The sequence below is a fragment of the Drosophila suzukii genome, chromosome X (assembly GCF_043229965.1).
Source record: "Drosophila suzukii chromosome X, CBGP_Dsuzu_IsoJpt1.0, whole genome shotgun sequence".
Taxonomy (NCBI): Eukaryota; Metazoa; Arthropoda; class Insecta; order Diptera; family Drosophilidae; genus Drosophila; species Drosophila suzukii.
Window position 1 is genome coordinate 14,756,361 of NC_092084.1, and position 27,978 is coordinate 14,784,338.

At 40.6% G+C, this 27,978-nt stretch overlaps 5 protein-coding genes across 5 annotated transcripts; 2 read left to right on the top strand and 3 right to left on the bottom strand.

The window, feature by feature from the left end:
- Window positions 1–7,281: 7,281 nt before the first annotated feature.
- Window positions 7,282–10,488, top strand: LOC108019155 (N-acetylglucosamine-6-phosphate deacetylase). The gene is made up of 4 exons (XM_017086905.4): window positions 7,282–7,630; window positions 8,561–8,829; window positions 8,918–9,458; window positions 9,517–10,488. Exons 1-4 carry the CDS (start codon window positions 7,372–7,374, stop codon window positions 9,696–9,698), a joined length of 1,251 nt encoding a protein of 416 aa, XP_016942394.2. The 5' UTR covers window positions 7,282–7,371; the 3' UTR covers window positions 9,699–10,488.
- Window positions 9,852–13,518, bottom strand: Rab10 (RAS oncogene family member Rab10). The gene is made up of 4 exons (XM_017086907.4): window positions 13,154–13,518; window positions 12,500–12,699; window positions 12,343–12,432; window positions 9,852–11,291 (listed from the first exon to the last, which is right to left on the bottom strand). Exons 1-4 carry the CDS (start codon window positions 13,278–13,280, stop codon window positions 11,094–11,096), a joined length of 615 nt encoding a protein of 204 aa, XP_016942396.1. The 5' UTR covers window positions 13,281–13,518; the 3' UTR covers window positions 9,852–11,093.
- Window positions 13,519–14,302: 784 nt separating this feature from the next.
- On the top strand, window positions 14,303–17,047 carry LOC108018866 (uncharacterized). The gene has a single exon (XM_036819844.3). The coding sequence runs from the start codon at window positions 14,439–14,441 to the stop codon at window positions 16,533–16,535; it is 2,097 nt and encodes a 698-aa protein (XP_036675739.1). The 5' UTR covers window positions 14,303–14,438; the 3' UTR covers window positions 16,536–17,047.
- A 269-nt stretch (window positions 17,048–17,316) lies between these two features.
- Peritrophin-A (Peritrophin A) lies at window positions 17,317–22,361 on the bottom strand. Its single transcript, XM_036819845.3, has 5 exons — window positions 22,268–22,361; window positions 22,112–22,207; window positions 19,117–19,332; window positions 18,854–19,048; window positions 17,317–17,977 (listed from the first exon to the last, which is right to left on the bottom strand). The coding sequence occupies exons 2-5, from the start codon at window positions 22,161–22,163 to the stop codon at window positions 17,748–17,750; spliced, it is 693 nt and encodes a 230-aa protein (XP_036675740.2). The 5' UTR covers window positions 22,164–22,207; window positions 22,268–22,361; the 3' UTR covers window positions 17,317–17,747.
- Window positions 22,362–24,837: 2,476 nt separating this feature from the next.
- On the bottom strand, window positions 24,838–27,913 carry obst-A (obstructor-A). The gene is made up of 4 exons (XM_017086553.4): window positions 27,735–27,913; window positions 26,344–26,547; window positions 25,550–25,753; window positions 24,838–25,478 (listed from the first exon to the last, which is right to left on the bottom strand). Exons 1-4 carry the CDS (start codon window positions 27,781–27,783, stop codon window positions 25,222–25,224), a joined length of 714 nt encoding a protein of 237 aa, XP_016942042.1. The 5' UTR covers window positions 27,784–27,913; the 3' UTR covers window positions 24,838–25,221.
- Window positions 27,914–27,978: the final 65 nt, after the last annotated feature.

Below are 27,978 nucleotides of genomic sequence, written 5' to 3' on the forward strand. Positions count from 1 at the left end.
TATTTTCCAACTTTAACCTTCATTTTCTCAGAATCCTTGCGTAGGGGAACTTTTTGGTGAACACAGCTTAAAATGGCTATTGAAATCAAATTTTCTTGCAGCCATCGAGGTAAATATTTGATGTTACATAGTGATATATATCTTATAATTAATTTTTTATAAATTGATTTTTTTTATTATATAAATTGATTTCCTAAAATAAATTTGGGGAGCCCAAGTGGCCCTAATCGCTTTTACTGAGAAGAAAAGTTCCGGACGAAACCATTAAGGGGCCTTACAAGAAATTTTATAATTTTGTTTTTATTATGCATATACTTCATATATCATTTGAGGAGCGATTTGTAATCCAAAGAATTTCAGAAAACATCTAAAGAATTGTTTTTAACGTGTAGATACCATTTACTGGTTAGTAAATTGAGTGATTTTAGTAATTCATGTTCTGAAGCTGTATCCTGAACCCAGTATATTGTATCCTGAATACTTTAGCCATCTCTCTCCATCTCCATCCCGCCATCCAGCCCACGCCAAATGTCCTTGTTGATGGTGTCGAAAGCGTTGTGGTTTGTCAGGTGCGTTAAACTGTGCGGTTCCCGATGCGGTCGCCGCCGGTTATTAACAATTAACAATTAATGCTAAATCAATAAGCAAACACAACATATTTGAAAGGCTCTGGCAAAGCGGCGAGAGCGACAATGTCATTTATATGCTAATTAGGGCGGCTCAAGGAGGTGGCATCCATCCATCCATCTCATCTACCCATTTATCCATCTACCTGGATATAGCTTCGCTGCAGCATTTGCAAGTTTCAAGTTTCCGCTGGCCGCTCGACGAATTAATTAAACTTTTTCGCCTTGCCGCAAAATTGGCGAAAAGCGGCGCCGCCACAGGACAAAAGCCGGGCACAGAAAATGCAATCCCCAATTCGAGTGCCCCGTCCTGGTTTTTGGGATCCCTGTCCCAGGTCCATCTCCATCTCCATGTCCACGTCCGCATCCGCATCCGGATACCGGCCTACATATGTGGGACATGTGCAACAAAATCATTTTTCAATTACATTTTCGGGTTTTCGTGTGCGGTCCGGGGTTTTTGGTCCTTTAAAAAGCGACCATGACCACATGCCAGGTGTATGGATGGTCAGGAGTAGGAGTAGCAGGTGGTTTCCACCAGGAACAGAACAGAAGGACCTAAAGGACAAGTGCTAAGTGGGGCGGCATTCACGCCGCTCCATTGTTGCATATCGAAAATTTGCTGCAAAATTGATTCCACGGCATTTTTGCGGATGGGAATGCAAAGCATTTTGAATGACCATTGATCACATGAACAGCAGGAAGTGAAGGTGAGCTCAAAAATATTTATATATAGGGAAATAAATAATAAATTAAATAATAATATGGTTTACTTGCGACTAAGTTTCTATCTCGCCTTCTTCTGGGATTACTTAATATTTTTTGGCATACCTATTTTCATTATTTTTTTAAGCCAATTAATTTGGAATCGCCCCCCAAATTAGATGTGCATATGTGGTTTTAGTACTGACAGTAATTTAATTCTGCAGCTGCGCCCGGCCGTTAATCTTTAATAACAATTTAAAACTGGGTATGTTGACTTAAACACTTTTTGCTTGGATATAAAGGCATAAATATTGCAAACCACCGGACCGCATGAAATAGCGCGTCCAAAGCTCGAAATGCGATGGGATTGCTTCATCCACATTGCACATTGGCCAAAAAAAAGGATTTTTGTTAAAAAATATAAAAAAGTTTTTATTTTTGATCCACTGATAATTAAAAAGAAAAGAACATGTATACGGTATAGGTAATTTAAGCCAAAGTGGTGTATTATTTCGAACTATTTTATTTTTCGCATATACGTTTTACTAAGCCTTAAAGTATAAGAGATACATTTTTAAAAAGTATAAAAATAATAAAAGTATAAATATAAATAATATATATATAGATCGGCACACAATATAACGACATTTTGTTTTTCAAGTGTTTGAGTAATTTGCACTAGGCAATTCATAGATGTGCTTTTGCCCACCGCTGTTGTACAATGTATGTGTTGCGGCAGAGTCCGGTTAGTCCATCCTTTCTAAAATTAATGTCAATATACTTAAATCAAGAAATTTTTTCCGGGAGAGTGTTATCATAACTAAATCAAGTTAATCAAGTTAAAAAAAATTGCTTGGAAGATATGTAATTGATCTTGCAATCCGTTTCTTTTAACTTGATGTTATACGTTTAATCCCTTCAATTATAAGGTAAAAATATGTAAGCTTGAAAACTATGATAATAAGTGGTTACACGCAAACCACTATGGTTTTTATATCTCTTTTAAATGTACATTTTTGTGTCTAAAAGTAGGCAGTTCATTATGGATAGTAGTCTTTTTGAATGTATTCATTGAACTCCTAAGCTAAAAATATATTGTTGCCTACTTTTAGACACCTGAAATTGATTTTTTAAGTGATTTTATAACCGTAGTAATTTATGTAGCACCCCTGAATTATGAATTTTCAAAAATTTGCTCAATGAGTATTTTAGGGTGATCCAAATCGTACTTCCCTAATTTTTCCAAAAGAATTGTTTGCCAAAATTCTAGTTGCAGTGCCAATGTGCGGTGGCTAAACGCTCGACCAGAAACAGCCGTAAACAGTGCTGATGCAATTGCATTTTCCGCATCCCCACTCCCGGTGCCTTTTCGCCGTTCAGGAGCCTTCAACGCCATCATCATTGGATTCCCTGGACAACATCCACATTCACATTCACATCCACATCCACATTCACATCCACATCCACACCCATCCTCGTCGTGGTCATCATCCGTACCGTTTTAATCAATTATAATTGCTAGCATTTTTGATTAGTTGGCACCTGCCTCAATCATCTGCAACGTCCGAAATGGTCGGAATCGTTTTGGTCAACCGAACACACAGCAACGGATGTAGGATGTGGGTTTTCGGGCCTCTTGGTTCCACAACAGCTACAGCAACAACTGCTACGGCTACTACTGGTTTTACTGAAATCTGGGTTGGAGATTGGAATGGGGGGGATAGATATACCGACCCACACAAATTTGGAGGACGGACGAGGAGCGGCTGGCAAACATTTTACGTAATTGCGCACATATTTAAATTGCGTTCCATATTGCACAATACATCAAATTATGGCCCAAAGTAAAGTAAATCTGACAGACGGACTGTTGGACACATGGACATGGCCACAATGGATATGAATGGAGACCTAAGGCCAGTTAATAAGTAAGCCATTGCATTTATCCGGCTTTGTGTCTCTATCTCGCATGCATTTTGCATGAGATTTTTCAGGGGGCAAACTGCACTGTAATTTATTTAGAATGTCTTGGCAAATATTTGTGCACATCGTTTCATTGATTTATAAATCAATTGCAGCCCCCGGGAAATCCCTGGGAGCTTCCCCCCGTAAAATGCTGACCGTAATTAATAAAGACAAATTACCTGAAAGCGATTTCGGCTCCCGAATGTCTCGGAAACTTTGTGGTCCTGCCAAAAAACTGGAGATGGGATCAGGCTAATCCCTTATCCCCCCCCAGACTGCAGATCTGGATTAGTATTAGTCGGGAATCGCCATCATTGGGGGTCATTAGACTCCTTAGCCTCCATTCGGGTCCCATATTCCCATCCTTAGCCATGGCTGGTTAAGTTTGCAACTGATTTGATTTCATCTCGGCCGATTTTCCTTCGATGGGCGTGCTGCCACGCCCACAGCTAAGCGGTCCATAACAAAGAGAACGACTTAAAAACACTCCTTCGACCCTCCACATCCCTTAAAAAGGACTTATCGGCACAGACAAGATCACAAATCTAGCACTGGGAGTAATTAGTTATCAGCTTACTTTCCGTTTGCACCCCCATATATATATACTCATCATGAATTTCAGAAAATAACCATTGATAGTTAATAGAGCTTTTTCAAAATCATATAAACATTTTTTAAAAACTCTCAAAAAAAATTTTTTTTTTTTCAAACAATTTTTAAAAATTAAAAAAGTTTAAGAGTTATAAATAAATTTTCTTTAGAGTGCACTCATACTGATTAAAAAGTGCACAGAGAAATTAAAATTGAATTGAGAACATTGATCTTGAACATTGTTCTTGAATCGAGAACATTCGTTCTTAAAAAACCGTGCAAGTACATTTTGGTATCAATATAAGAACAAAATGTTGAGAAGAGAAAAGTTAAATTGAGTTTATTTAACAACTTTTTGATAAGTATATACTAAGGACTGAACTAATAGTTTTTATTTTACATACAATGTACTTAAATACCGCCAATTCAACTTGATTCGAGCAAAATAAGAAAATTTTCAACTTAAAAATGTCGTTCTATTTTAAGAAAATTTTCAATTTAGATGAGAACGTCAGATTTTTCTCTGTGTAAGGTTGGAAAACCTAAAATTTTTTTTTTTTAATATAATGTATTTTACATTTTCACTCATTTTTTCTCATTTTGGTCTGATTGTTATTCTGAATTTAGGAATTTCATTTAAAATTCAAAACCAATGGACTTTTAACACATTTTCTAGGTTAAAATAATTAATGGTATGCATATTTCTTTTAATTTAAATAAACCTTGTTCCTAATGTGACAACCTGCATTGTGGATGTCGGTATTGCCTCGATATGTGTGTGTATATAAAAAATATTTCACAGGCAATTTCGCATCCCCACACACGCCCACGAGGAACGTCTTCGTCTTCGCCTTCGCCTTGGTCCTGGTTTTGGTCCTGCCATTGGTCCTGTGGCCCCTGGTCCGGGGACATCTACTATTGTGCATACACAAACTCTAATAAAAAATTCAGTCCACGTCTCGAGCACTTATTGATACGTGAGCATAGATGACACACAATCTCGCACACACATAAGTAGCGCACACATATGCATACGGTCCTTTTCAGGAGTGTGGCCCTCTGGGGGCCCAAGGATATCGGCCGGGGACTCGGAACAGAAGGCCCCCCCCCCCCCAAAAGGGACAATAACTGACCATGAAAAATGGACAGGAGTCGAGACATCGATTGGTAATGGGACTCGATCAATGTCAAGGAGACAAATCAATTTTGCACGGTGAATCACTGGGCATCCAATTGTGGGTCAGACAGAACTTGGTAATTAGTATAAGAAAATATAGCTTTTCTTAAAAATATATAGCATTTTTATCCTCTTTTTATACTAAGTGTCAAAATATTGTAACTTGCTAAAAAATTCATTGAAGTAGGGCAAATACTAAAGGAAACATTTAAAATGGTTTTTTGGTTGTTTTAAGCCCGAGCAGTCTAGTAAAAAAGGGATTTACAATTTTTTGTGATATAAAACTACAATATTTGTTTACTATATTCACAGTTAATGGATTGCAAATGTAAAGCTCATGGCTCAACGTGGATAAATATAGCTTTTTCCGGTATTCCCCTCTAGAATTTCCCCAAGGATTAATCCCAAACTCTCCATTTCTTAATTTTGAGGACGGCATTTTTGGAATATCGTCTTATGCGCTTGAAACGACTAATTTTTAAGTATTTGAATATTTATATACAATTAATTCTGTACATCGATTTATAAAAAAATTTTATTAATACAATAGGTTATAGGTAATTTTCAATTGCCTTTTAACCTGAGAATATATAAATAAATAAAATAATAATAAAACACGGAAACTGTTAGAAGGTATATGATTTTATTTTTGAAAATCCCAAGTTTATCTATTAAAAGTCAAAGTACAATGTTTAAAGCATTCTTTTGTACACATTTTCAAGTGATTTGAAATCACTAGAGGTTTCTGTGGCCATAAAGGGGAAACATGGAGCGAGCACACAAAGTGTGGAACATTTTGGTAAGGCCACTTTGCGACATTTTAATTTAAATGCTAATCAGTTGCCAATAGACAAAAAAGAACGAACCTATCCCACCTCGAGTGCAGTTCATGTTTCAGGAACCGGGTGTACAATGTGTGTTTGGGAGTGTGCAAAAATTGCAACTCATTTGGAGGAGGACGTGGTAGTGGAAGTGGCAGTGGCAGTGGGATAGTGGACTGAATGGGCCATGTGGATGGGCTGGATGGGCACAACAGCAACAGCGCTGCAATTTGTATTTAAAATGTCGGCCATTGTGGATTAGCTGAGACAGAGGAGCCCAGGAGCACGTCAAAAACAGGACACTCGAAAAAGAACATTTAGGAACCGGGAGATCATATATACAAAATTCTATTTTTTATCACACTTATATTGTACGTTTCCGTTGGTGAAACCTTGCGTAATAAATTTGATAAGCGCTCAGTCCTATTTATTTATTTAATCCTTTTAAAACTACTCTCCATAATATTATGTAGCTATTTTACTAAAAAAATCTTATGTTATGTTTTTTTAGTGGGCTCTTCTTTATAAAATGGAAAGGCATAAATATGTGTACTTTAGTATCAATTATACTAAAAAAATTAAAAATAATTGATATTCTATAGGCAACCTTTTATTATTACCTTTATTATCATATCATAATCATATTGTATTTGTAATGTTTTTAAATTTACATATACTGAATGTATTACCCAAGGACAATCTATTATTTTACCATATATCATGTTGTATTTCAGATATTTAGTTGCAAGTTAAACCTAAAATATATTTTTCCCAGTGCACATTGTCACCTGAAGCTCTTTGTTGTTGCTGTTTGGGTGCCGTGTCGTCATTATCGTTTGCATTTGCATTTTCGGCCTGCTCACTGTCGGCTGGTTGGGTAAATATTGCCATTTTATGCAGCGTCCACGAGATGCCATCGAAGGAGTCGACACTATGACTATAAAAACAAATTGGACGGGGACGGGGGCACAAGGCCGCGACGAATGTTTAAACAAAATGTTGTTTGCCCCACCTAGCAATTTAGTTAACTCGCGGAATTTAAATTTGAATCTAATCGATAACGATTAACGGCAATCGAATGCACACGCCCAAGAGCTGTCAGCTAAGGCACTCCCAGTGTTTCCAGCTTACGCTTCTGAAAAAAGTAGCTAGAAGTAGCCAAAAGCAGCTAACTGATAACTAACAACAAATAAGTAATTTCTTTGCAGAGTGTATGTTGTTAAAAAATATATAAAAATAAATCTTGGAGGTGATTTAACCATATGTTGTGAAGTTTTATCTAAATACAAGTTGTTAATTTTTAAGCCCGGTTAAAAAATAGCTAACATTGCTGGCTATAAAATAACCAACTGGCCATCCTACAGCTGATTGATAAGTTCGTTTTTTTTTGGTTTCGATTAGTTTACTTTTCTTTTCTGTTGTTTATTTGTGAGCCATCGCTCACTCCGCCCAGATCGCCAGCCACGCCCCCTGCCTTTAGCCTCCCATGGACACCCGGACGAACTGCACCTGCGAGGAGATGGGGACGGATGGGCAGATCCCCGAGAGAAGCCACCGCCTGCTGCAGTTCACCAACTGCCGCCTGGTTCGGGGCCACCGGATCATCCAGGATGACCTGTGGGTGCGCGACGGACGGATCGTGAATCCGGAGCCCGTCTTCTTTGACGAGCAGGTGAAGTCCCACTGCCGCATCGACTGCGGAGGCGCCATCATCGCACCCGGCTACATCGACCTCCAGATCAATGGTGAGTTCCCCTGACCTTATTATCCTTAGTCCGGAAAGAATCCATATGATAATCCAGGATTCATTTGAAGAACCACATCATATAATCATTTCAACATAGTTAAAAACAATACGAATATATCTAGACTAAGTGCTGAAAGGTCAAATAAATATTTGCATATCACATGATTTTTGGTACGATATATGTATCTGGAATTATAACTAAGCCCCATAATGGATTCAATATTATATGGATGAAATAAAAATTATAATCATATCGCATTCCCTTTTCTTTTCATGTATTTCATGATAAATAACTTTGTATCTTACAGTAATGAGATCATTTAATATTTACCATAGATAATATCAATATGTTTAAATACACTTCAATTTGATGGTAAAAAAAAGTATTTGTAAAGATAAAAATAAAAATCCTAGGTTGGCAGTGGTATTTGAACTCAGTTATTATACCCAGATGCCATTAACCCTACAAAAAATATTATTCATCTCGATTTAAATATTTTAATTTATTAGAATGATATGATAGATGATATTGAGCTGTTATTCTGCCGGCGATCCCAGTAATTGGTACTTTCGCCGCGGTTCAATCAGTCGCCAAAGTCATCGTTTCTGTTTACCCGTTGACGAGCCGCAATATGGAGCACTCGTAATCGGAGCGAGTTAATCTTATCGTGACTTCAAAGGCCCCAAGCAGGAGCTCAACCACAAGTGGAATACAGTGGGCATTTGCAGCAAAGACCCACTGTGGTTAGACTTAAGTCGCGATAACCTGGTTCTTTGTCTTTTAGAAACAATGGGGGATCGGGCGATAAAGATAATCTATTTTTATTATTAGATATACAAATTCCTGTTTTGGTTATGATATTGGAACTCATTTTTGTATCATGTCATTTTAAAATGTAATATTAAATCTATGATTTCTTTTCTAAAGGTGGCTATGGAGTGGACTTCTCCTACGACACGGAGACCATCGAGGAGGGTGTGGCCACGGTGGCCCTTGGTCTGGTCAAAAGCGGGGTCACCTCCTTCTGCCCCACGCTGGTGACCTCACCCAACGAGAGCTACCACACAATACTGCCGCGCATTCCCAAAGATGTTCCAAAGGGCGCCGGAATCCTGGGCATCCATGCCGAGGGTCCGTTCATCAATCCGCAGAAAAAGGGTGCGCATCCGGAGAACTGCATTCAGACCATTGATAAGGTGGGTTTCTAACTTTTAAGATCTGCTGTTTAATCTAACATAGTTAGCTATCCTATTAATAAACCTTCTTTATTTATCCTTCAAAAAGGGACTGAGCACTCTGGAGAGCACATACGGCTCCTTGGAGCGCATCAAGATCATCACCCTGGCGCCGGAGAAGGTCACCGACCCGGAGGTAATTGGCCAGCTGGCTGACCGAGGGATCACCGTGGCCCTGGGCCACTCGATGGCCTCTCTGAGCGATGGAGAGCGTGCCGTGCAGCAGGGGGCCACGCTGATCACGCATCTGTTCAACGCCATGCTGCCGTTCCATCACCGCGATCCCGGCCTGGTGGGATTGCTCGCCTCGGATGCAGTGCCTCGCGGACGGACCGTTTACTTTGGCATCATTTCGGACGGAGTGCATACGCATCCGGCGGCACTGAGGATTGCCTACCGAACGCATCCGCAGGGCCTGATCCTGGTCACGGACGCCATCTCGGCGCTGGGCCTGGAGGAGGGTGTCCACCACATAGGACAGCTGCCGCTGCAGGTGAAGCAGGGCAAGGCATTTATCGCCGGCACGGAAACCTTGTGCGGCAGCATCGCCCCCATGGACGAGTGCGTGCGGATCTTCCAGAAGGCCACCGGTAAGATCCTTGCAGCTGATACTTGCTAGAATTCCTTACTAAATGCTCTATATTGCAGGCTGCTCCGTTGTCTACGCCATTGAGGCGGCCACCTTGCATCCCGCACAGTGCCTGAAGATCGAGAAACAGAAGGGCACCCTGGACTTTGGCTCAGATGCGGACTTTATTCTCCTAGACGATCAGCTGCAGGTGCTGTCCACCTGGATAGCAGGGACATGTGTCCATCGGACTGCCAAGTAGTACATCAAATGTACAATGAACTTGCAAACAAGTTACAACTCTTTTTATATACCTGATGCAGGATGTATTTTATACCGAAGATTCTCCAATTAAATTGTTACATTTATACATTCCAAATGGAACCTTAACCTCCCAAAAAATGATAGTCCTTCGTTTATATGACATGGTTTAGGTTGTTCTTTATATTTTTAATCGGTAAATCATTTGGTGTAGACAACTAAACTAAATCCATATACAGTTACAAATAATTGGTTTACACGAAAAAAAAATATGTAGAATAAAATTACAAGGAGACAGGAGGCGAGCGCACGTCGGTGCGTTTGGGGTTGGGCGCTCCTCCCTTGCGGATGCTACATTCATGGCGTGCACCGTCCTTACATACATACACATACTTGGAGATATACTCGCGCGCACACCCACGCCCCCTTTAAGTGTACACATATATAATAATATTGGGTGTGCGGGCGCGAATAATGCACATAAAAACGATGCAATATATGATTCATATTTATATATAGGCAATAATCAGAAAACAATTTCGGAACAGCTCGAACTCTGACCCCGGGCTTGATGAGTGGAGTGACTGCAGAGAGGATCTATGTACGAATCTACTATCTAATAACCCCTACCTCCCCCTCCATCGAAATCTTAGTATCGCTGGCTTAGTATCTTAGTATCGTAGAAAACAAAGCGAAAGCAAGCTAAGGTATGTATATGCTATATACTATCCGATGTATAATATGTATAGGTGTTATTTATATCTAGACTGAAACGCAAAACAAAAACAAAACACTAAGCGGGGGGCGGCAGGGGAGAAGTGCGAGTGATGGCGAACGAACGAACGATTGAGTACAGGAATCGTAAGACTATATATATATCAAAAGTTACGTTACAAAAGTTGCTTATGTCTGCCGTCTTTGTTTATCTTAAGTCCCTGGAACTGATCTTCTATGTCCACGTTAGCTGACCGAAAGAATGCAACCCGAAATGCAAATATACTCCTCTGATTGGAGCTGTGCTAACGTAGCCCATTCCACTTGCTATCTGATCCGACCACCAATCGTCTGGGGTTTTTTTTTTTTTGTAAAGATTCTTCCAAATGTTCGTGTTACAATATCTGTTGCTAAACTTTAGGTAGGTTGTTTCTGTTGCTTGTTCCATCTTCGTATCCTCGTTATAAGTAAGTTCCCACCGTGCGCGAGTGACCCCGGGTTTATTGCTTTGTTTCCCCATTTCGTTTGTACGGATCAGTTTCAGAAACCGACCCCCAACGCATTCCAATCCGATCTAATACAATTCCATCCATCCTTCGCCGTCTTCCGCCGTCTTTCCCACGCACAGCTAAGCACACAAACCGGGCCAAAACCACGCCCCGTTCGCCTCGAATGCCGCTTTTTACGCACAGCACTTGCTGTAGCCCTGCGCCTTCTCGTTGTTCCGCCGATCGATGATCACGCGCTCCGGATTCTCCGCCGACTCGCGTCCCGATGTCTTGTCCAGAATGGCCTCGGCCAGCTCGCAGAAAGCCCGCTCGATGTTTATGTTCGACTTGGCGGATGTTTCCATAAACCGAATGCCATGTTCACGGGCAATCTAAACGCGGGGTAGAAATGGAAGAGGAGAGGGGGTTACACACTCTGTAAACAAATTGATCAAAACAGGCACGGATCGCATACACATGTGTGATCATTGGGAAGCAATCAATAAATAAATAACCATATGAGTTCTAACGCAAATTGGGTGTTTGTGTGTTTGCCGGGGAATTTCCTCTGGTTTGTTTGGTTAATTTGGAAACTATAAAGAACCTAAATCAGTTTAACTTTCTAGCTATCTGAAGAAATTTAATAGGAACGAAAAAAGAGAACTTATTTCTCTTCATTAACTTTAAACTGCAAGATACGTAGGTCAGTGTATCTTTTTAGATATCTAAAGACTGTAAGAAGACTTAGATATTTGCCTTTTTGATTTTTACATATACGAAGAACTATATTCTTTTCATTTATTAAAATTTTAAAGTACGTAAATAAGTTTTAATTTCTAGCTATCTAAAGAATTTAATGGGACCCACAAAAATTGATTGGAAACGTAAGCCAGCTTATCTTTCTAGATATCTAAAGAATGTAATAGGACCATATGATCTCTATATGATTTTAAAATATACGAAGAATACTATTCTATATTTATTATAATATATTTATTGGAAACTTCAAAGTAGACAAATCGGTGTATCTAAAAAAACGTGCCCAGTGCTACAAATATAAGTGTAAACACGCTGCGCTAGGATAGTAAGTAAATAAATAAGTTAAAATGAAATACACAAATATAAAGGGATCAACATATATGACTAATAAATATGAAAAGAATCCTAAAAATTCTCGTGTAATTGATTAGTTGAAAAAAATTTATAAATTCCCTTAAGATTGATTAGTTAACAAAAACATTTTTGTTTTTGTCTTAAAAAACCTAGGAATACGAGGGTACGGTAAAGAATAGTTTCCTATAGAATCTAAGAATAGTTTAGAACTGTAGGCTCTTATAATTCCTTTCTTAAAGGATATATGCCAACAATCTGAAAGGTATTTCCCAACTAGTGATCTCTTATCTCTAAACGGGTAAAGGGTTCCCGGGTTTTGAAGATGCTCACCGCTTCGCCGCGCTCCTTGTTCACGACCCGCTTGTCCGTCATATCGCACTTGTTGCCCAAGATCATCTTCTCCACATCCTCGTTGGCGTGCTGGAAATGGAAATACCGATATATATTTAGAGGGGATAGGTCTTGCGATAGCATTGGAGTCACTTACCTCGTCTATATTCCGTAACCATTTGACTATATTCTCGAAACTCTTCTCGTTCGTTATGTCATACACCAGCATTATGCCCATGGCCCCTCGATAATACGAGGTGGTTATCGTGTGGAAGCGCTCCTGACCGGCGGTATCCCATATTTGCAGCTTGATCTTCTTGCCGCGCAGCTCGACTGTTTTGATTTTGAAATCGATTCCTGCAAGAAAGGTGTTTTCAAATACAACGATTTTTTTTTGGAGCGGAAAAACAAACATAAAAGTAGCCCAATGACGTCACGGCGATGTTATCGATTACGCTTGTGGAACGGAACTTGAAGTTTGGTAAATTAATAAAGTCCCCCCTAGTGATAATGAAGATGATTCATTCGCATATCGAGCAGACATTCCAACTAAATGTTTGCACGTTCGTGTTACGTGTTTCGATTTTGTTTTAGTGCGGGATTAAGGGAGTTACATAGTCTTGGGTTAATATTTCTTAAATTCATGTTAATTCTACAAGGTGATCAAAGCAAGCAGTGCGTCCGCCAGTCGATAAGGCAGTGCCACGCCCAGGCACACACACACACTCACACCCACCCACCCACACAGGCGCACATATCCTGGCTGTGCAGCTGACATGCGTATGTATGTATGCAAGGTCCCGTTACTCACCGATGGTCGATATAAATGTGGACGTAAACGCATCATCCGAGAATCGGAACAATATGCACGTCTTTCCCACTCCCGAGTCGCCGATCAGCAAGAGTTTGAAGAGCAGGTCGTAGGTTTTCTTTGCCATTTCAACCAAAACGACACGCTCGCAGAACAAAGCACGAACACACGAACACGCACTGACGCACACACACACACACGGGGATGCAGGTGACAAACGATATTATTATTTTCACGTCTGTTTTCCTCGCGATTCTCGTTATCTCCTCCTTTATGCAATTGTCTTCTTTGCGGTGTTTAAATGCGCCGAATTACTTTATATTTTCGTTTTCAATTGTTGCTATTATAACTAGAGCTGGTACAATAAACGATGATTATTCAAGGCTATCGATGTTTCCGAAAGTGTGGCAACTCCTCGAATATAAATCCTGCAAATATCGATTGCAGACTATCAAGTCACTCTTTTTAGTTAATTTTTTATTAGATTAAAGATAAGACCAATTTTCATAAGAACCTTTTAGTTTTAGGGTATACAAAAATAAAAACAGACAGGTTTGCTCATATCAAGGTCTTGCAAAAGTCACAGTATTACAGATTCGGACTCTAGTCTTCATTTCATAACTACATATCCTTATATTTTTCAATAGTTATATATAAAACTATATATAATTAAACTTGTTCCAAAATATAGCTTGGGAAATAGAATAGAATAGAAAAGTTTCAACGAATTGCTACTCTCCGAATAGCCCTGCACGATATAACGACCATAAAATAATAAATATTTTAATAATAATACATTAAAAGAAAACATGTTTATGTTAAATTCGAACAGCTTGACTTTTAGCTATAGAAGCTATGTAAAATATTAAAGAGAAAAGTTTAAATCTACAAAGATAAGTTAAATGGGAATTAATATTAAAACAAATGATTTTTAATAACTGTCATATTATCTTAATTTAAATAATTTTAAATGTTCACGCGAATATTTATAAAGATTGGCCTATATTGTTTAAGATTTTATAAATTGTAGATATAAATTATTTCGAAATATCACAAATACCGCTGGTTTAAAGTCAAACTTCAAGTTCTGAAGGCTATATAGGTATATAACTGACTTAAATCGTTATCGATATCAGTTGACCCGACATCCAACCCATCGTTAATCGATATCGAGGTGAGGTGGTTAAAAGTTGTATCGTGTTGTATTTACGAGGAGTTTTCGCACAAAACCGAGGGGCAAACGCCTGGACTTAAGCAATCCTGACCGCACACAACCCCATCCGCAATGGACATCGACTGGCAGAACAGCCTCACCGAGCTCAAGGACCGGGGCCAGTACCTGCTGCACTCGGAGAAGTGGGCAGACTGCCGCTTCCTGGTGGGATCTGGTTCCTCGCCGAGCCAGCGGCTCATCGCCGGCCACAAGCTGCTCCTGGCGATGGCCTCGCCGGTCTTCGAGCGGATGTTCTACGGCAATCTGCCGGACAAGACCGATCCCATCGTCATCCCAGACGTGCAGCCGGAGGCATTCGAGGCGATGCTCGAGTACATCTACACGGACCGCATCACCATCGGATCCTTCGACAAGGCCTGCGAGCTGTGCTACGTGGCCAAGAAGTACATGCTGCCCCACGTGGTCACCCGCTGCACCCACTTCCTCTGGGCAGACCTCAGTCCGAAGAACGCCTGCCGGGCGTACGAGTTCGCCAAGCTCTTCGATGAGCCGCGCCTCATGCAGAGCAGCATGGACCTGATCGCGGCAAATACGCGCGAGGTGCTTTCCGATCCCAGCTTTCTGGACATCGAGGTCTCCACCCTGATGGCCATTCTCGACCAGAACCGCCTGAACATCGACTCTGAACTGGATCTGTTCAACTGCCTATTGAAGTTCGCCAGCGAGCGAGGCATCCTCAACGAATCCGGGCAGGAGGAGGGCGCTGCCGGTGGGCAGGTTGGGCAGCCGACCAAGGAGTCGCCCGACACCGCCGCCGGCCATGTGCTGGTGGAGGAGATCAAGATGGAGCCCGATGTGGCGGCCATGGTGCAGCACATGCACCAGGACGACGAGGGTGACAGCTTCGAGACGGACGCCGGCATGGCCTCCACTTCCTCAGCAGCTACTGATGCTGCTGCTCCCGCGGCTGCCTCGCCACCTCTGGACGTGGCCTCGGGCTCCGATGATCTGGTGATCATCGACAGCGATGCCTCCGCCGATGCTGCCGCTAATATGATCAACATCATGGACGCCCAACGTACCATTCTGGACGGAGCCATGCTCCGGCAGGCGGTGAAAAAGATACGCTTCCTCACCATGACTCCGCAACAGTTCGCCGAGGGTCCTGCCCGTTCCAAGCTGCTGCAGCAGCACGAGGCCCTCTCCATCCTGATCAAGATCTCGAGTCCATCGCTCAACGATTGCCACATGCCCGAAGGTTTCTGTGTGTCGCGCAGCACGCGCAACTTCTACGAGTCGGGCCACCGACATGCCCAGCGGGAGCTGTCCTCCTCGTACCGCACTGGAGCTGCTGCCCCGGGCGGCGTCGGCTTCCTGGGACCGGGTCCGTCAGTCCGCGGCGCAGGTCCTGGCTGTGGCGGCGGCGGAATGATGGGCGTTATGCCGCGTTTCGGATCCATCACTGCGGGATTCAGTTTTGTAGGCGAGGACCTAGGTATGCGCCCCCCCGAACCAGTGGGCGTGCCGCCCGATGCCGCGCCAGCTCCCGCCCCACTGCGCTTCGGCGAGGGCTACGAGGGCGGGGCAGCTGTTCCGGCGCCAGCCAACGAGGACGAGAGCGGCGAACGAGGAGGACCGGCGCCCGCTGGTGGAGCACCAGCTGGTGGAGCTGGATCCGCTGCTGGCAATTCGCACAACGACATGGTGCGCGCATACTGCATGCGCTCCCTAACCCGCCAGTTTGACTTCCGCAACACCAGCGTCACGGACGCTGGCGTGACCTTCCAAGTGGACACGAACATCTGGATCCTGGGCGTCCAGGTGCCAACGCGAGTGCTGTGCGGCGAGCTAATGACGTCGGCCGGGTTCACGGAGCGCTACACCGAGGTGCTGTACGCCCACATCCAGGACATGCACGGCTCGAGGATCACGTACACCCACTGCACGGCGCGAGTGCGCTACGACTCTCTGCTGGACATCACCTTCGACCGACCCGTGTACATTTACCGGAATCAGATCTACAAAATCTATGTGGTGTTCAACAAGACTGGCTGGTATCCCATGTACTCCTGTGTGCCCGATGCCAACTGCAATCGCGTCAAGTTCATGTTCAATGTGGGCAATCCCACGGAATCCGTTCGTGACGGCCTCATCTACGCAATCATCTTCTCCACGCCCCAGGACCACGGCCGTCACCTGGTCGACTGAATCCGGAGCAATAATTAGTTAAGATGGTTTATTTTTTGTATTTTCGATGTGATAGGCTTCGGTGGGCGTCTTTGGCCATGGGAATTAATTGATCTGTAAGCTGAATTATTTCCCATCTCATATTTACAAGGTGGGAACTAATTCTGCATTGTTTTATACATCACTTAACATATTTTTTTAGATTGTGTTCCTTATCTAAATTCAAAGTATTATTTAATTGCAATTACACTTAAATACATATACTTTACAAGTTTATTGCCAACATCAATTAGTTCCGAAAAGCTGTAGCCAATTTGTGCATTTATTTTTTCGCATGCTTGATTTAAGCTGCCAAATAATAATGATATGTAAACATCTCTTCTGACAAATATCACTTAAATATTTTGCTTCCAAACATATATGTTTAATATTTAGGTTTTTGTGGATCAACAAGCTAATATTTAGGATGTACACAAGACTAAACTGGTAAACTTCAATTTAATAAAATATATTTCATAGATTTACTAACATCACTGCGAATTTTGTTATTTTTTGGGAAATAACTTGGATACAAATGTGTATACATACCTTGATTATTTAAAGTGATGATTTTAAATATTCAATTTAAAAAACAAACAAAGAAAAACAATAGGTCACCGTAGTACCCTTTTATATTTGAGTATGGGGCGAAACCAACCCCCCAAAAATATAAAAACCATAAAGTTAAGAGAATATTTCTTCTGATGACTTCAGGAATTCTTCCATCTTACCCAAAAATAACTTTTTGTGCCTTGAAAAAATGTACAATAAATAAAATTAACTTTATTGCGATTCATATACAAAAGAGACCAAACAGCAAACAAGTTAAGAATACAGGAAATAGTGACAATAATGTGGAGACGGTTAAAAAGCAAAGAGGTTAACAAGCTATTGGGCTAGGAAGTTTTGTTTACAGTGAAACCTAGATACGGAAAAAGAGTGGACGCAGCAGTTAGTCGGAGCTTTGATTTTTACAACACCGTACAGTGCACACTCGAATCAGCGAATCAATCAAAAACCTAGGGAGTAATGATTTGCAAACAAAAAAAAAAAACAACAACATATTTTTCAACAACAACTCGTTCGAAATTTGCAGCAAACAAATTTTAAATTTTTAATTTTAGCATTCACATAATCGAGATTGCACTGTAGTTGGTTCGTGAGTATATACATGTACGGAACGATCGGCGATCCCTATTTGCCGTAGTTGGCGCAGCTGCCGCTGGCGTACTCCGGCTCCTCGCAGGTCAGCGTGTGCTCGTCGAAGACCTTGTCCTCACCGCAGCTGATCAGGCGCGGATGTCCCTCGACGCAGGTGATCAGGCGGTGGCAGTCGCCGGAGACCGGGAAGCGGGGGAAGGGCCAGAAGCGGGCGGCCACCGAGTTCGGGTCCACCTTGGTGGGGCACTTGAAGCCGACGACAGCTGGATTGTTCAAAGGAAAGGTTTAATATATTATGTATTATATATTATATTATATTATATTATATTATAGTATTATAGTATAGTATTATATATTATACTATAGATGGTTTTTAATTTTTTTAATGCTTGAATGTAAAAGGCACATACAACTTTGTATCTGGTAAAACTTTATTCATTAGGAAATGCATTGAAAAACTGAATTTTTTGACTAAAATATGGTTTTTGACCTTTTAAAATATACTAAGGGATACAAATAAATCTCTAGAGGTTTGAAATTACCTATAAAAGTGTCTAAAATTATGCAAAGATACATTTTAGAACGCAAACCAAGCGGCATAATATTTCTACAGCACACTTTTAGTCAGCTTTTTAAGTGTTTTCAAAAACCCGTACATTTCAATTTGGCTTTTTATTTCTTCAGTTATTCCAAAGGGCTCCAACGATATACTTTTGAACCCAAGCCGCGAGACAAAGACTCTCAAGACTTAAACGTCATATAAGTGCCTCAAAATATGCAATTAACTTTGATTAAAGATGGTTTCTACAATTTTAGAAATTTGTATGTAACCATTAATTTTTTTTTATTTATTAAAAAATCCGTGTAGGCTTGGACACACCTATGAAAGACCCAACAAATATGCAACTATTCATTATTTTGAAGTTAGTTTCAAAATCTCTATAAAAGTCATTTAAGTGCAACAAAGTATGCGATGTATTTTGCTTAAAGATGGTTTCTAAACTATAAATTTTATTTTATTTAAAAAAATGCCCAAAGGTTTGAAATCACCTATAAAAGCCCCTAAAAGTATGCAACTATTTTATATTTTGAAGTTTTAAAAAACCCTATAAATGTTTGTGGCACAACCGATGACTCACCCTCGGGATTGCAGTGATCCAGCAGCTGATCCGGCCAGTTGCAGCCGTGGATCCTCTCGTCGTAGGCCAATCCGGCGTCGCAGTCCTGCTCATGGGGCTCTCCGTGGGCGCACTTGATGTAGGTGGTGGAGCAGTCCTTGGAAACCGCATACAGGCCGAACTGATACTCGCAGGCAGGCGTGGAGATGGGAGTGGCTAGGTGGAGAGGGGGAATCTTTTTTTAGTAAACGATTCGGGATGTGCTCAGGAACCCAAGGACTCACGATCCCACTGGCGACCCTTGCAGTCCACCGCCCAGTTGTAGTTGCAGTGGTTGTGCACCGCGCCCTTTCCATCGAAGAGCAGTCCGTTCTCACAGGTCTCCAGGGTCAGGGTGCCGTTGGTGCAGAGGAAGAACTGGTCGCAGTTCTCCGTGTGGGCGTAGGCCTGCACGCCGTACTTCTCGGGGCACTCCGGAGATCCCACGGCCAGGGCATGTCCTGAAAAGGGATTAAAGAAAAGTGGCGATGAGTCAAGGGATATCTCTTTAAGAAAATTTTAGCAAGATGGTTCCGTTTTACATACGTAGGTTCAACTATTTCGAAACTTCTACATCTTTTTAATACACATAAATATTTTGATATAGTTTACTGTTTGAGTCATAAAAGGAACACAAGGATGTTATTATATTTGATCATACAGTATTAAAGTTGGACGTGGTATATATTTAGCTTGCAAAACCAATTTGGCCCAACCTTTTTGTATTCCAGAAACTCTAAATAATAATTCTACTTTTCTTTTTGGTGTACCAAGTTTGGAAAACTTTGTCGGTGGTGCCACAAAATGCCCTAGGGATTTTCTATCGCTTTTAAATGCCAATCTGGGTGTCTAAAAGTATGCAACAATATTTTTTAAAATCAGAATTACAATGAATTCAACCAGAAAGGCTTCTATCCTTTAAACACTGCATACTTGTAGAACCCTAAATTAACATTTAATATTGATTTAAAAATGATATACAGGATTGGACATGGCATTTTTGGTATACCAAGTTTGGATAACTTTTTATAATGGATTTATAAAAAAATATTGGTTTCGCCTTTTGGGTAAGCAACACATAACTATTTAAACAGGGCGGCTTCTACTCCACTAATGTGTTATTTCTTTCTGTGTAGATCTAATACGATGCTGGGTTTAGGTGAGTCTGCTTGAGTCAGAAGTGCCCTATAGAGTTTTGGGATTGACTACCAAATTGGTTGTTTTTAAACGCTAACAACGGTTTCCCACCATTAACCATTATCAAGCCCGAATCGCAGTGGCGTCTACTTCCTTCCTGTCCGCCAGTCGGTCTATCTCTATCCGTTAGCCCCCTCCACCCGATCTCCGCGTGGATCGCCCCTGGTCCACCTTTCCACCTGCCCAACTGGTTTTGATGCAAGTGCAAGTGACGCCACAATTGCGACCACGACACTTTCGCGCATCTTCGCACCGCGTCTAGCGATTCGAATCGCTTTGGAGGTGGAGATGGAGATGGAGATGGAGATGGAGATGGAGATGGAGATGGAGATGGAGATGGAGATGGAGATGGAGATGGAGATGGAGATGGAGATGGAGATGGAAGTGGAGATGGAGATGGAGATGGAGCTTTGGAGCTGGTGTGATGTAAGCTCGAAATGCCGATGCCATCGAGATCGGGCAACAGGTTGATTGTTGATTGTTGACTGTCTGCCTGTCTGCACACAATTTTCTCGAAGCCCACAGTCGAAAATCAAAGGCAAAACATGCATATGCATATATATTTAAATCTTTAAAGATTTCCGGTAATTTGTCTTAGTCTTGAAATTAGAGAAATGTCATTTAGTGAAAATGTCATCGATCCCATATAATCTGATTCCTTATCGCCGAGGATATACATGATCTATTCAAGTAATATAAAGAAAACCAATGTGCTGTAAATTGTTTAGGTGATTACCATTATACAATCGTCAATGCATGTTACTAGTTCTTGGAAACTTCGATTATTTGATTGGTCGCTTAAAAACCGATTGTTTTCTAAGATAATTCTCTTCTAATAGCTCAATTATACTAGAGTTCCTATCCTATGTCTAATGTCAATAAAATTCAAATAACAGTAAATCTCTTAAGGTTTCTTAGATATCAGTAGATTTTCAAAGATAATTATCTTATTACAGATCGATTGTAATAGATATTAACTATCTCATGGTTATAGACAATCAAATAATAGTAATTTACTCTAGGAACCTTTTAGTATAGCTCTATTATAATAGATCTCACCTATTTTAATCAAAATCGTATAACGGTTACTTATATTTAAAGGTTTTTAAAGAAAATCCTATTATAACAGATTAATTTTAATAGATATTAGCTATCTTATGGGTATCAAACAAGTAAAAGTGATTTATTTTCAGAAACCTTTATAGGTTTGGAAATATTATCATGAGTTTAGGGAGTATTCTTGTGACGTAAGTAACATCGATCGCTTATCGAAAAGGCCAAAGCGTGTGGCGAATTATTAGATCCTATCAACCTTTCGGTTGGACCCGGGTGGTTTGAAACTGGTTGCCTTGGTTAACCCAGAACTAGATCGTATAATGTGAACGCTATCGTACTTAATTGTCAACTGGTTTGACGGGCCCAAGTTCTACTTTTGACTGGGTTTGGCATTTGTTTTATTTAGTCCATTAACTTGCCGGATTGGATCGAATTGCCTGCTGATGTATATACATATAGAGTATTATCCGCGCCCAGCACCAAGATCTCGGATCGGCCAAGTGAGTCAGTTGGGTGGAAACAAAAGCAAAAGTGATTCGAGCACATGATCTGCATGCCAAATCAGGTATAGCCCATTGCTATATGGATATAGCCAAAGATCGGGGTGTCTGGCGGGGTTAAAGTGGAGCAGGCGGGCTGCTAATCTGCGGCCTAGCCTTCGGCTCAAAACCAGTAATTAAAATATATTAAGATCCGAACTCGATTTTCGAGGTGAGAACAAAAGAGCTAACGGTCTGGCAGATTCGAAGGGGGGGCCTTTGTACACATAGCACTAATGTACCGCCAATATATCGCATTTGGACACTCCACGCGATTGCATTGGAATTTTTGAAAGTAAAAGCTTCCATTTTCGAGGCACACACACGCGAGTAATTGAAAGGTTGAGCTAATTGTGAGCGGGAGTGGTAACAATTATAATTGTTTGCGGCGACCAAGGCCCTAAAAACTAATCATCATAATAGTAAACAATATTTTGAAATTACATACCACAGGCAATCCAGGCCAGGATTAGGACACTGCTAACTTGGAACCGCTGCATGTTTTTAGTTTCCTAATGTTTGAATATATAATTTGTATGTTATGCTAAATATAATAATACTAGAGGAAATGCAAAAAAAACACAAATATAACACACACACGCACCGTAAAAAAATATATATTCAAATATACGCGCAGAAAATGGTTGAAACTTCCGCTCCAAGAGGTCTGTACGTTTTAACGGTTACGCGTTCCAAACTCAACTGAAAAGATTTATACCGCGCTCCAAGAAGAAGAAGAAGAAGCGGCCGAGCTGCGACTGCGCAGCGTTGACTTCGACGGTTGTTTTTGCCGTTGGCAGCAAAAAACACAAGCCAAATAATGAAAATACAAAAAAAAAACAGAAGAAATGTGGTCAAAAAACCGACTAAGTAAAAAACCGAACCAAACCGATATCGAAAGAAATACAAAAAAAAAACCCCACAAACGACACCAAAGTTTTGCAAAACTTAAATTTTGGCTTTTATTTTTGGGGGGCGTTAAGGGGGCAGGGGGGGGGGGTTGCGGGGTTTTGTGGGTGGTGCTGTGTGTTGTCACAGCTGCCATTGTTGTTGCATTGTTGGTGGTTGGTTTGAATGCAAAACGGGATTTGGGTTGTCCAGTGCTGCCAATTCAGCCATTTTCTCCATCAAATCTCAACCATGAGAGGAGATAGAGGTATATGATCTGAAAGAAAAACGCTTGTTTTTCTTATTCCTCCCCACATACCAAATTTCATATCGATCGGTTTACAAGTATTACACTTAGAAGCAGGACTTCCACTGATATTTCTAACGGATTAGAACCTCTTAAAAATATATCTAAAAGTATGCTGAGAAAAGTACAAGCCTTGAAGCTTGAAATACTTTTAGAAATTTTTTTAAAACGTTCCAAAACTTTAATTTAAATTGTAAAACACCAAAAAGTTTGCAGACATTTTAACATTCCGTTAGAAATGTAAGATGGGAAATTCAAGTCCTCCAGTTTAAAATCATTTTACTCAAGCTTGTAAATGTAATATCATAAAATCAGCAGATATTTGAAAGGAATGTCTTAAAAAGTCACCAATCTATACATGGGCAATACAGCTACCTTTTTATATACCTTAGATATAAGATCTTAGTTATAAGATATTGATATTTTAATATATTACTATAGTTTTTACTATAAATAATGCTTATAAATCACTAGGGTATTGAAATCACTTATAAGTGTGCCTAAAAGTATGCAGTGTGAAGAACAACCTCGTGTTTTAGGACGAATTCATAGGAGTTTTGACTTCATAGTATCTTATTGCATACTTTTTAGCATTTAAGTGATTTCCCAGAAGTTTCCAGGGCCAGTTTCGACCCAATATTTAAGTTTATGATCAGCATTTAACCATTTTCAATGAAACTAAGGTAGCTACTCCACTCCTGGTGGGTAAAACCGCCAGCACTGCGTGTCTGAGGAGGAAATCGGGCTTCTCTGGCAACATGTGTGATTGAAAGTAAAAGGCAAAGCTCGCGCAGACCATAAGCTTCATTCATGATTGGGTCTCCCGTTTGCCGATTGCCGTTACATTGTTAACTATTGCAAAACTCTTGCTTTTGCTTTTGCTTTGCTTTGCTGCTGCTTTGCTGCGGCGATTGCATAACAACTCTTGGCTGCTTTTTATTTTCATTTACATGTGCGGTTGCTGCTCTTTTTCGCCTTGCTTTGGCCACTCGGGTAATTAACGACTCTTTGTTGTCCGTTGGATTGACAAAGGGCTATAATGGATGGACCAAACCCCGCCCCCCGCCCCCCGCCCACCGACATTATCCGATATTACGTGCATACATATATATTCCCAGAGTTGCGTGTCCAGTGAAAGGTTTGATTGATTAGTCGATCACTCTCTTCAGCTGATCCGAACAGCCATCATCATTATTATTTCCAAACGAGATGCACACTAATTTTGTATAGATTCGAAATCATTTTTTAATCAAAGAAAAGGTAGAAATTACTGGGATGAAGTTGGTTTACGAGTGGGATTTTCTTACATTTACAGATTTACTGTCGAATGAGTGATGCCTTAAATAAATTAGGTAAAAGTAGAAATGTAGAAACTAGATTAAGGCAAACATTGTAGGCTTTGCACACAAAGCATTTGAAATAATAACAGTCTAGAAATTAATCAATAAATAGCCTGGGGTTTGTCGAATTCGAACTATGAAGTAGCATAGTCTAATGAGTATTTGAAAAAATATGAATTTAAAGAGAGAATTAGAAAATAAATGTGTAATGCATAGAACGCAAAAAGATATACAAAATAAAATTATAAAGTAAGAAACAGTAGGTGGAAAAGTAAACTTGAAGAAGAATTATAAGCACGAAAAAAAGTCTGATATAGGATAAGATTGTAAAAAAAAAATCTTGAAAGTTTTGAAAATAATCAATGTGAGGTGAGTTTAAGAACATGAAAAGATGCCAAATAAGAAAAAAATAAAGAATCTTTGTAGAGGATAGAAAAAGTTTACAATTAAAAATGGCAGAAAAGTTTGATACAGTATATGATATAGAAAAAAATTGAAAAAAAATATATTTTTAGAAAAAGATGCAAAGTTGAAAATTGGTATGTTCAGAGAAAATCACATAGAAGTAGCTAAATCATAGTAAAGAATAGTAGAGAGATCAGAGTCAGAGGAGTGGGAAAGATAGATAGTTTTGGTAGGTTTAGTTTATAAAAAAATCAGTTTATTCTTTTGTATAAAATTAAGGCGAAAGTCTGGAAATGGGAAATATATACACAACAATTTGGTAGAATTCGGTTGGGCACAGAGATTAAAAGATATAGAAAGTAGGAAAGTAAGTGATTTGAGACAGATCAGATAGTAAGGAAAGAGAAAGAACAGTAGATAGATAGAATAGAGGGTAAACAGAGTATTGAAGTTTAACTGCTACACATACGTTCTATAGGAAATGGGCTAGAACTACTAAATTTAAGTGACTAAGACGCGAATCGGTGTTGTGTTTTTTGTTTCGATTGTTTTTTCTCAGTGTGCTTGTGTGCATGAGTGTGAGTGTGGATGTGATGAGAAAGGTCGGCCGGAAGGGGCTTAGTCCTTCTTGTCGTCGACATCCTTGTACCAGTCCTCGCAGCCGGGCACATTCTCGGGGGCATCGCACATCTCGGTGGCATCGTTGTAGACCTCGCCCAGCTGGCAGCCCAGATCCCTGGGGTCCTCGCCGTTCAGGCACACGTAGAACTTCTGGCAGTCGGTGGGATGGGGATACTTGGGATGGGTCACCACCTGGCCGCGGTCATCGGTCTTTGGCTGATCCTTGGGGCACACAAAGCCGGTCTCGGAAGTTCCTGATAAAATTTTAGATATATATATATAGATTATTTCCAGAAACCTCACTCTATTTTCAGGGTGGACCTACTCTGCTCTGGGTTGCAGCCCTCGCGTTTCGCGGTATCGGGCCACACACAGGTGCCCGAGTACTCATCGAAGTGCAGACCCACGGTGCACTTGGTCTCCAGGGCGTCGCCTTCGATGCAGTTGTAGAAGATGTTGCACACGGCGGGATCGGGATGGGCGAAGAATCCGTTCTTGCGCGGGCAGTACTTGCTGGACTTGGGCTCCTCTGTAATGGGAAATCATATTGGGTTAGATGTTGAATTTCTATAGATCTAACGCAACTTAAACAGATCTGTAGAGAATGCTAACATGTATTTTTAATCCAGAAATTCTATTCTGCATTGTTAAAGCATAAAATTCTATAATTGATAGCACAGTTTTAGACACCTCCATAATATGGTTTCAAACTTCTTGAGATAAAAAGCCCAAAAGTGTGCTATAATATTATATTATGACATAATATGATGAACTAAAACTGTAATATACCCTATTTGATAATATATTTTTATCAGATCTAATGCATTTTAGATCATTTCTAGAAAGATAACTCAAATAAAAACAAAATTATGAAAGCAACAAATTAAAAAAATGTAAATATGATAAAAAAAAATGAAGAGGAAGTATTATCCTGAACTTCATGACATAAAAAGAAGACCTTGTGCCTACCCACCAAGTCTGATCTCGTATACACATTGCCAAGATGACTTTGCCTTGACATAGTTACTTGGGATACGTAATACTTATGTTGCATAAACTGGTTTACTCCCAAAGGGTCAGTTAAGATGGGTAGTTAATTATAGAGGATGGCCAACTTACGGAGCTCCGTGCGGTCCTCGCAGTCTACATTGAAGGGCTGGTCGCACTTGTTGAACTTGCGGTTGAGGGGATCGAAGACCAGGCCATCGGGACAGAGCTTCGCCTTGGCCACTCCATCGTCGCAGACGTAGAACTTGTCGCACTGCACTTCATCGGCGAACTGGCCATTTGCCTTGGGGCACTCAAAGTTGGCGGCGGAAACGGCTGTCGGGGGGAAAAAGGTACAAAAAGATATAGCTTGAGTCAACTTGTTTTCCCACTTTCACTTTCCTGGTGCAACTGGTGGCCCCAGTCACACACGAAAGTGTAACAAGATCGAACGAGCACTCGATTCATCGATGGCAATTCCGCATTTGCGGTTTCCTGCTCAATGAGCAATGGTTTTCGAGGAACAGGTTACTTGGGTACAAGATAGCATAAGGAATAATGGATAAATCAGATCAGAATCTGATAAAAATACGAAGTAATAGTACCAAAAAGTTCGATTATTGTAGATCTTTGTCAAGATCTCAGCTATATCCTCGAAAAAGGTATAGTTTTTACAAAATATTTGAAATCTTTACAGATTATAAGTCCCCTATAAGGTTTAATACCTAAAAAAAGATTAAGATACATCCGAAAAAAGTATAGTTTTAACGTTTTAAGTCAAATCTCTTTAGATTCTATACCACCTTTGAAAGTATCTAAAAGTATGCTAAGAAATTTTTGAATCCGGAAGTAATCCTATATTTGTATCACAACATACTTTTGGAAACCCTATTTTAAGTGATTTTAAATCTCTAGAGATTTTACATGTTTAAATATTTTTCAGATCAAAAGCGGTTATCATTACACAAGGTTTACGATGACCAGGCCGAGTTCAATGCCCTCTTCCGGTTACCATCTGGCCACAGAGATGAACGCGGTTTTATGGCTCAGAAAAGTAAGGTTTTTTTTTTTAACTTCGACTTGGCCAACAAACTGCAGGAGTTGCATAACCAGCGGCCCAGACAGCCAGCGACTCTTGGGCTTGGCCAGCATTCCAGTTTTTCCAGACGGAAAAAGAAAAACCAGCCCTCCATCGCCCAACTCGTTTATGTTTATGGATTGGATCCGCAATCGCGACTCGACTTGAGGCTGGAACGCAATCTTGCGAGACGTCTAAATGTCATTGGCTAAAGCTTAGAGCTTATAGCTTATACCATCTAGCCTTAGAGCTATGGCCAAAACAGCTCGATATGCAAAAAAACAAAAATAAAAACACATTTTGGTGTCAGTGTCAAAGCAATTAGCAACAAGTTGCGACTTCTACGGCTCGGATCGGATCGGAATTGACCAGAAATCACTTCAACACTGCTATAGTCCCACGGATCCATATCCATATCCATTGTTAAATTCCGATTCACACTCACTTGTCGCCACACACAGCGTCACAGCAATGGCACATAAAAATAACTTCATTTTTGACTCGAATGCTGACTTAAACAAAAAATAAAAAACAAAAGAAAGACGATCCTGGGAGCTGGGAACTTGGAACTGGGCCTGAGCAACTGATCGCGACTCAAGCGCTGCGATGGTTAAACTAAACTAACAACGGAACGCCAAAGAGGCGCACTTTTCAAGACTTTTTACCGGCTCCGATCGACGGCGACGTCG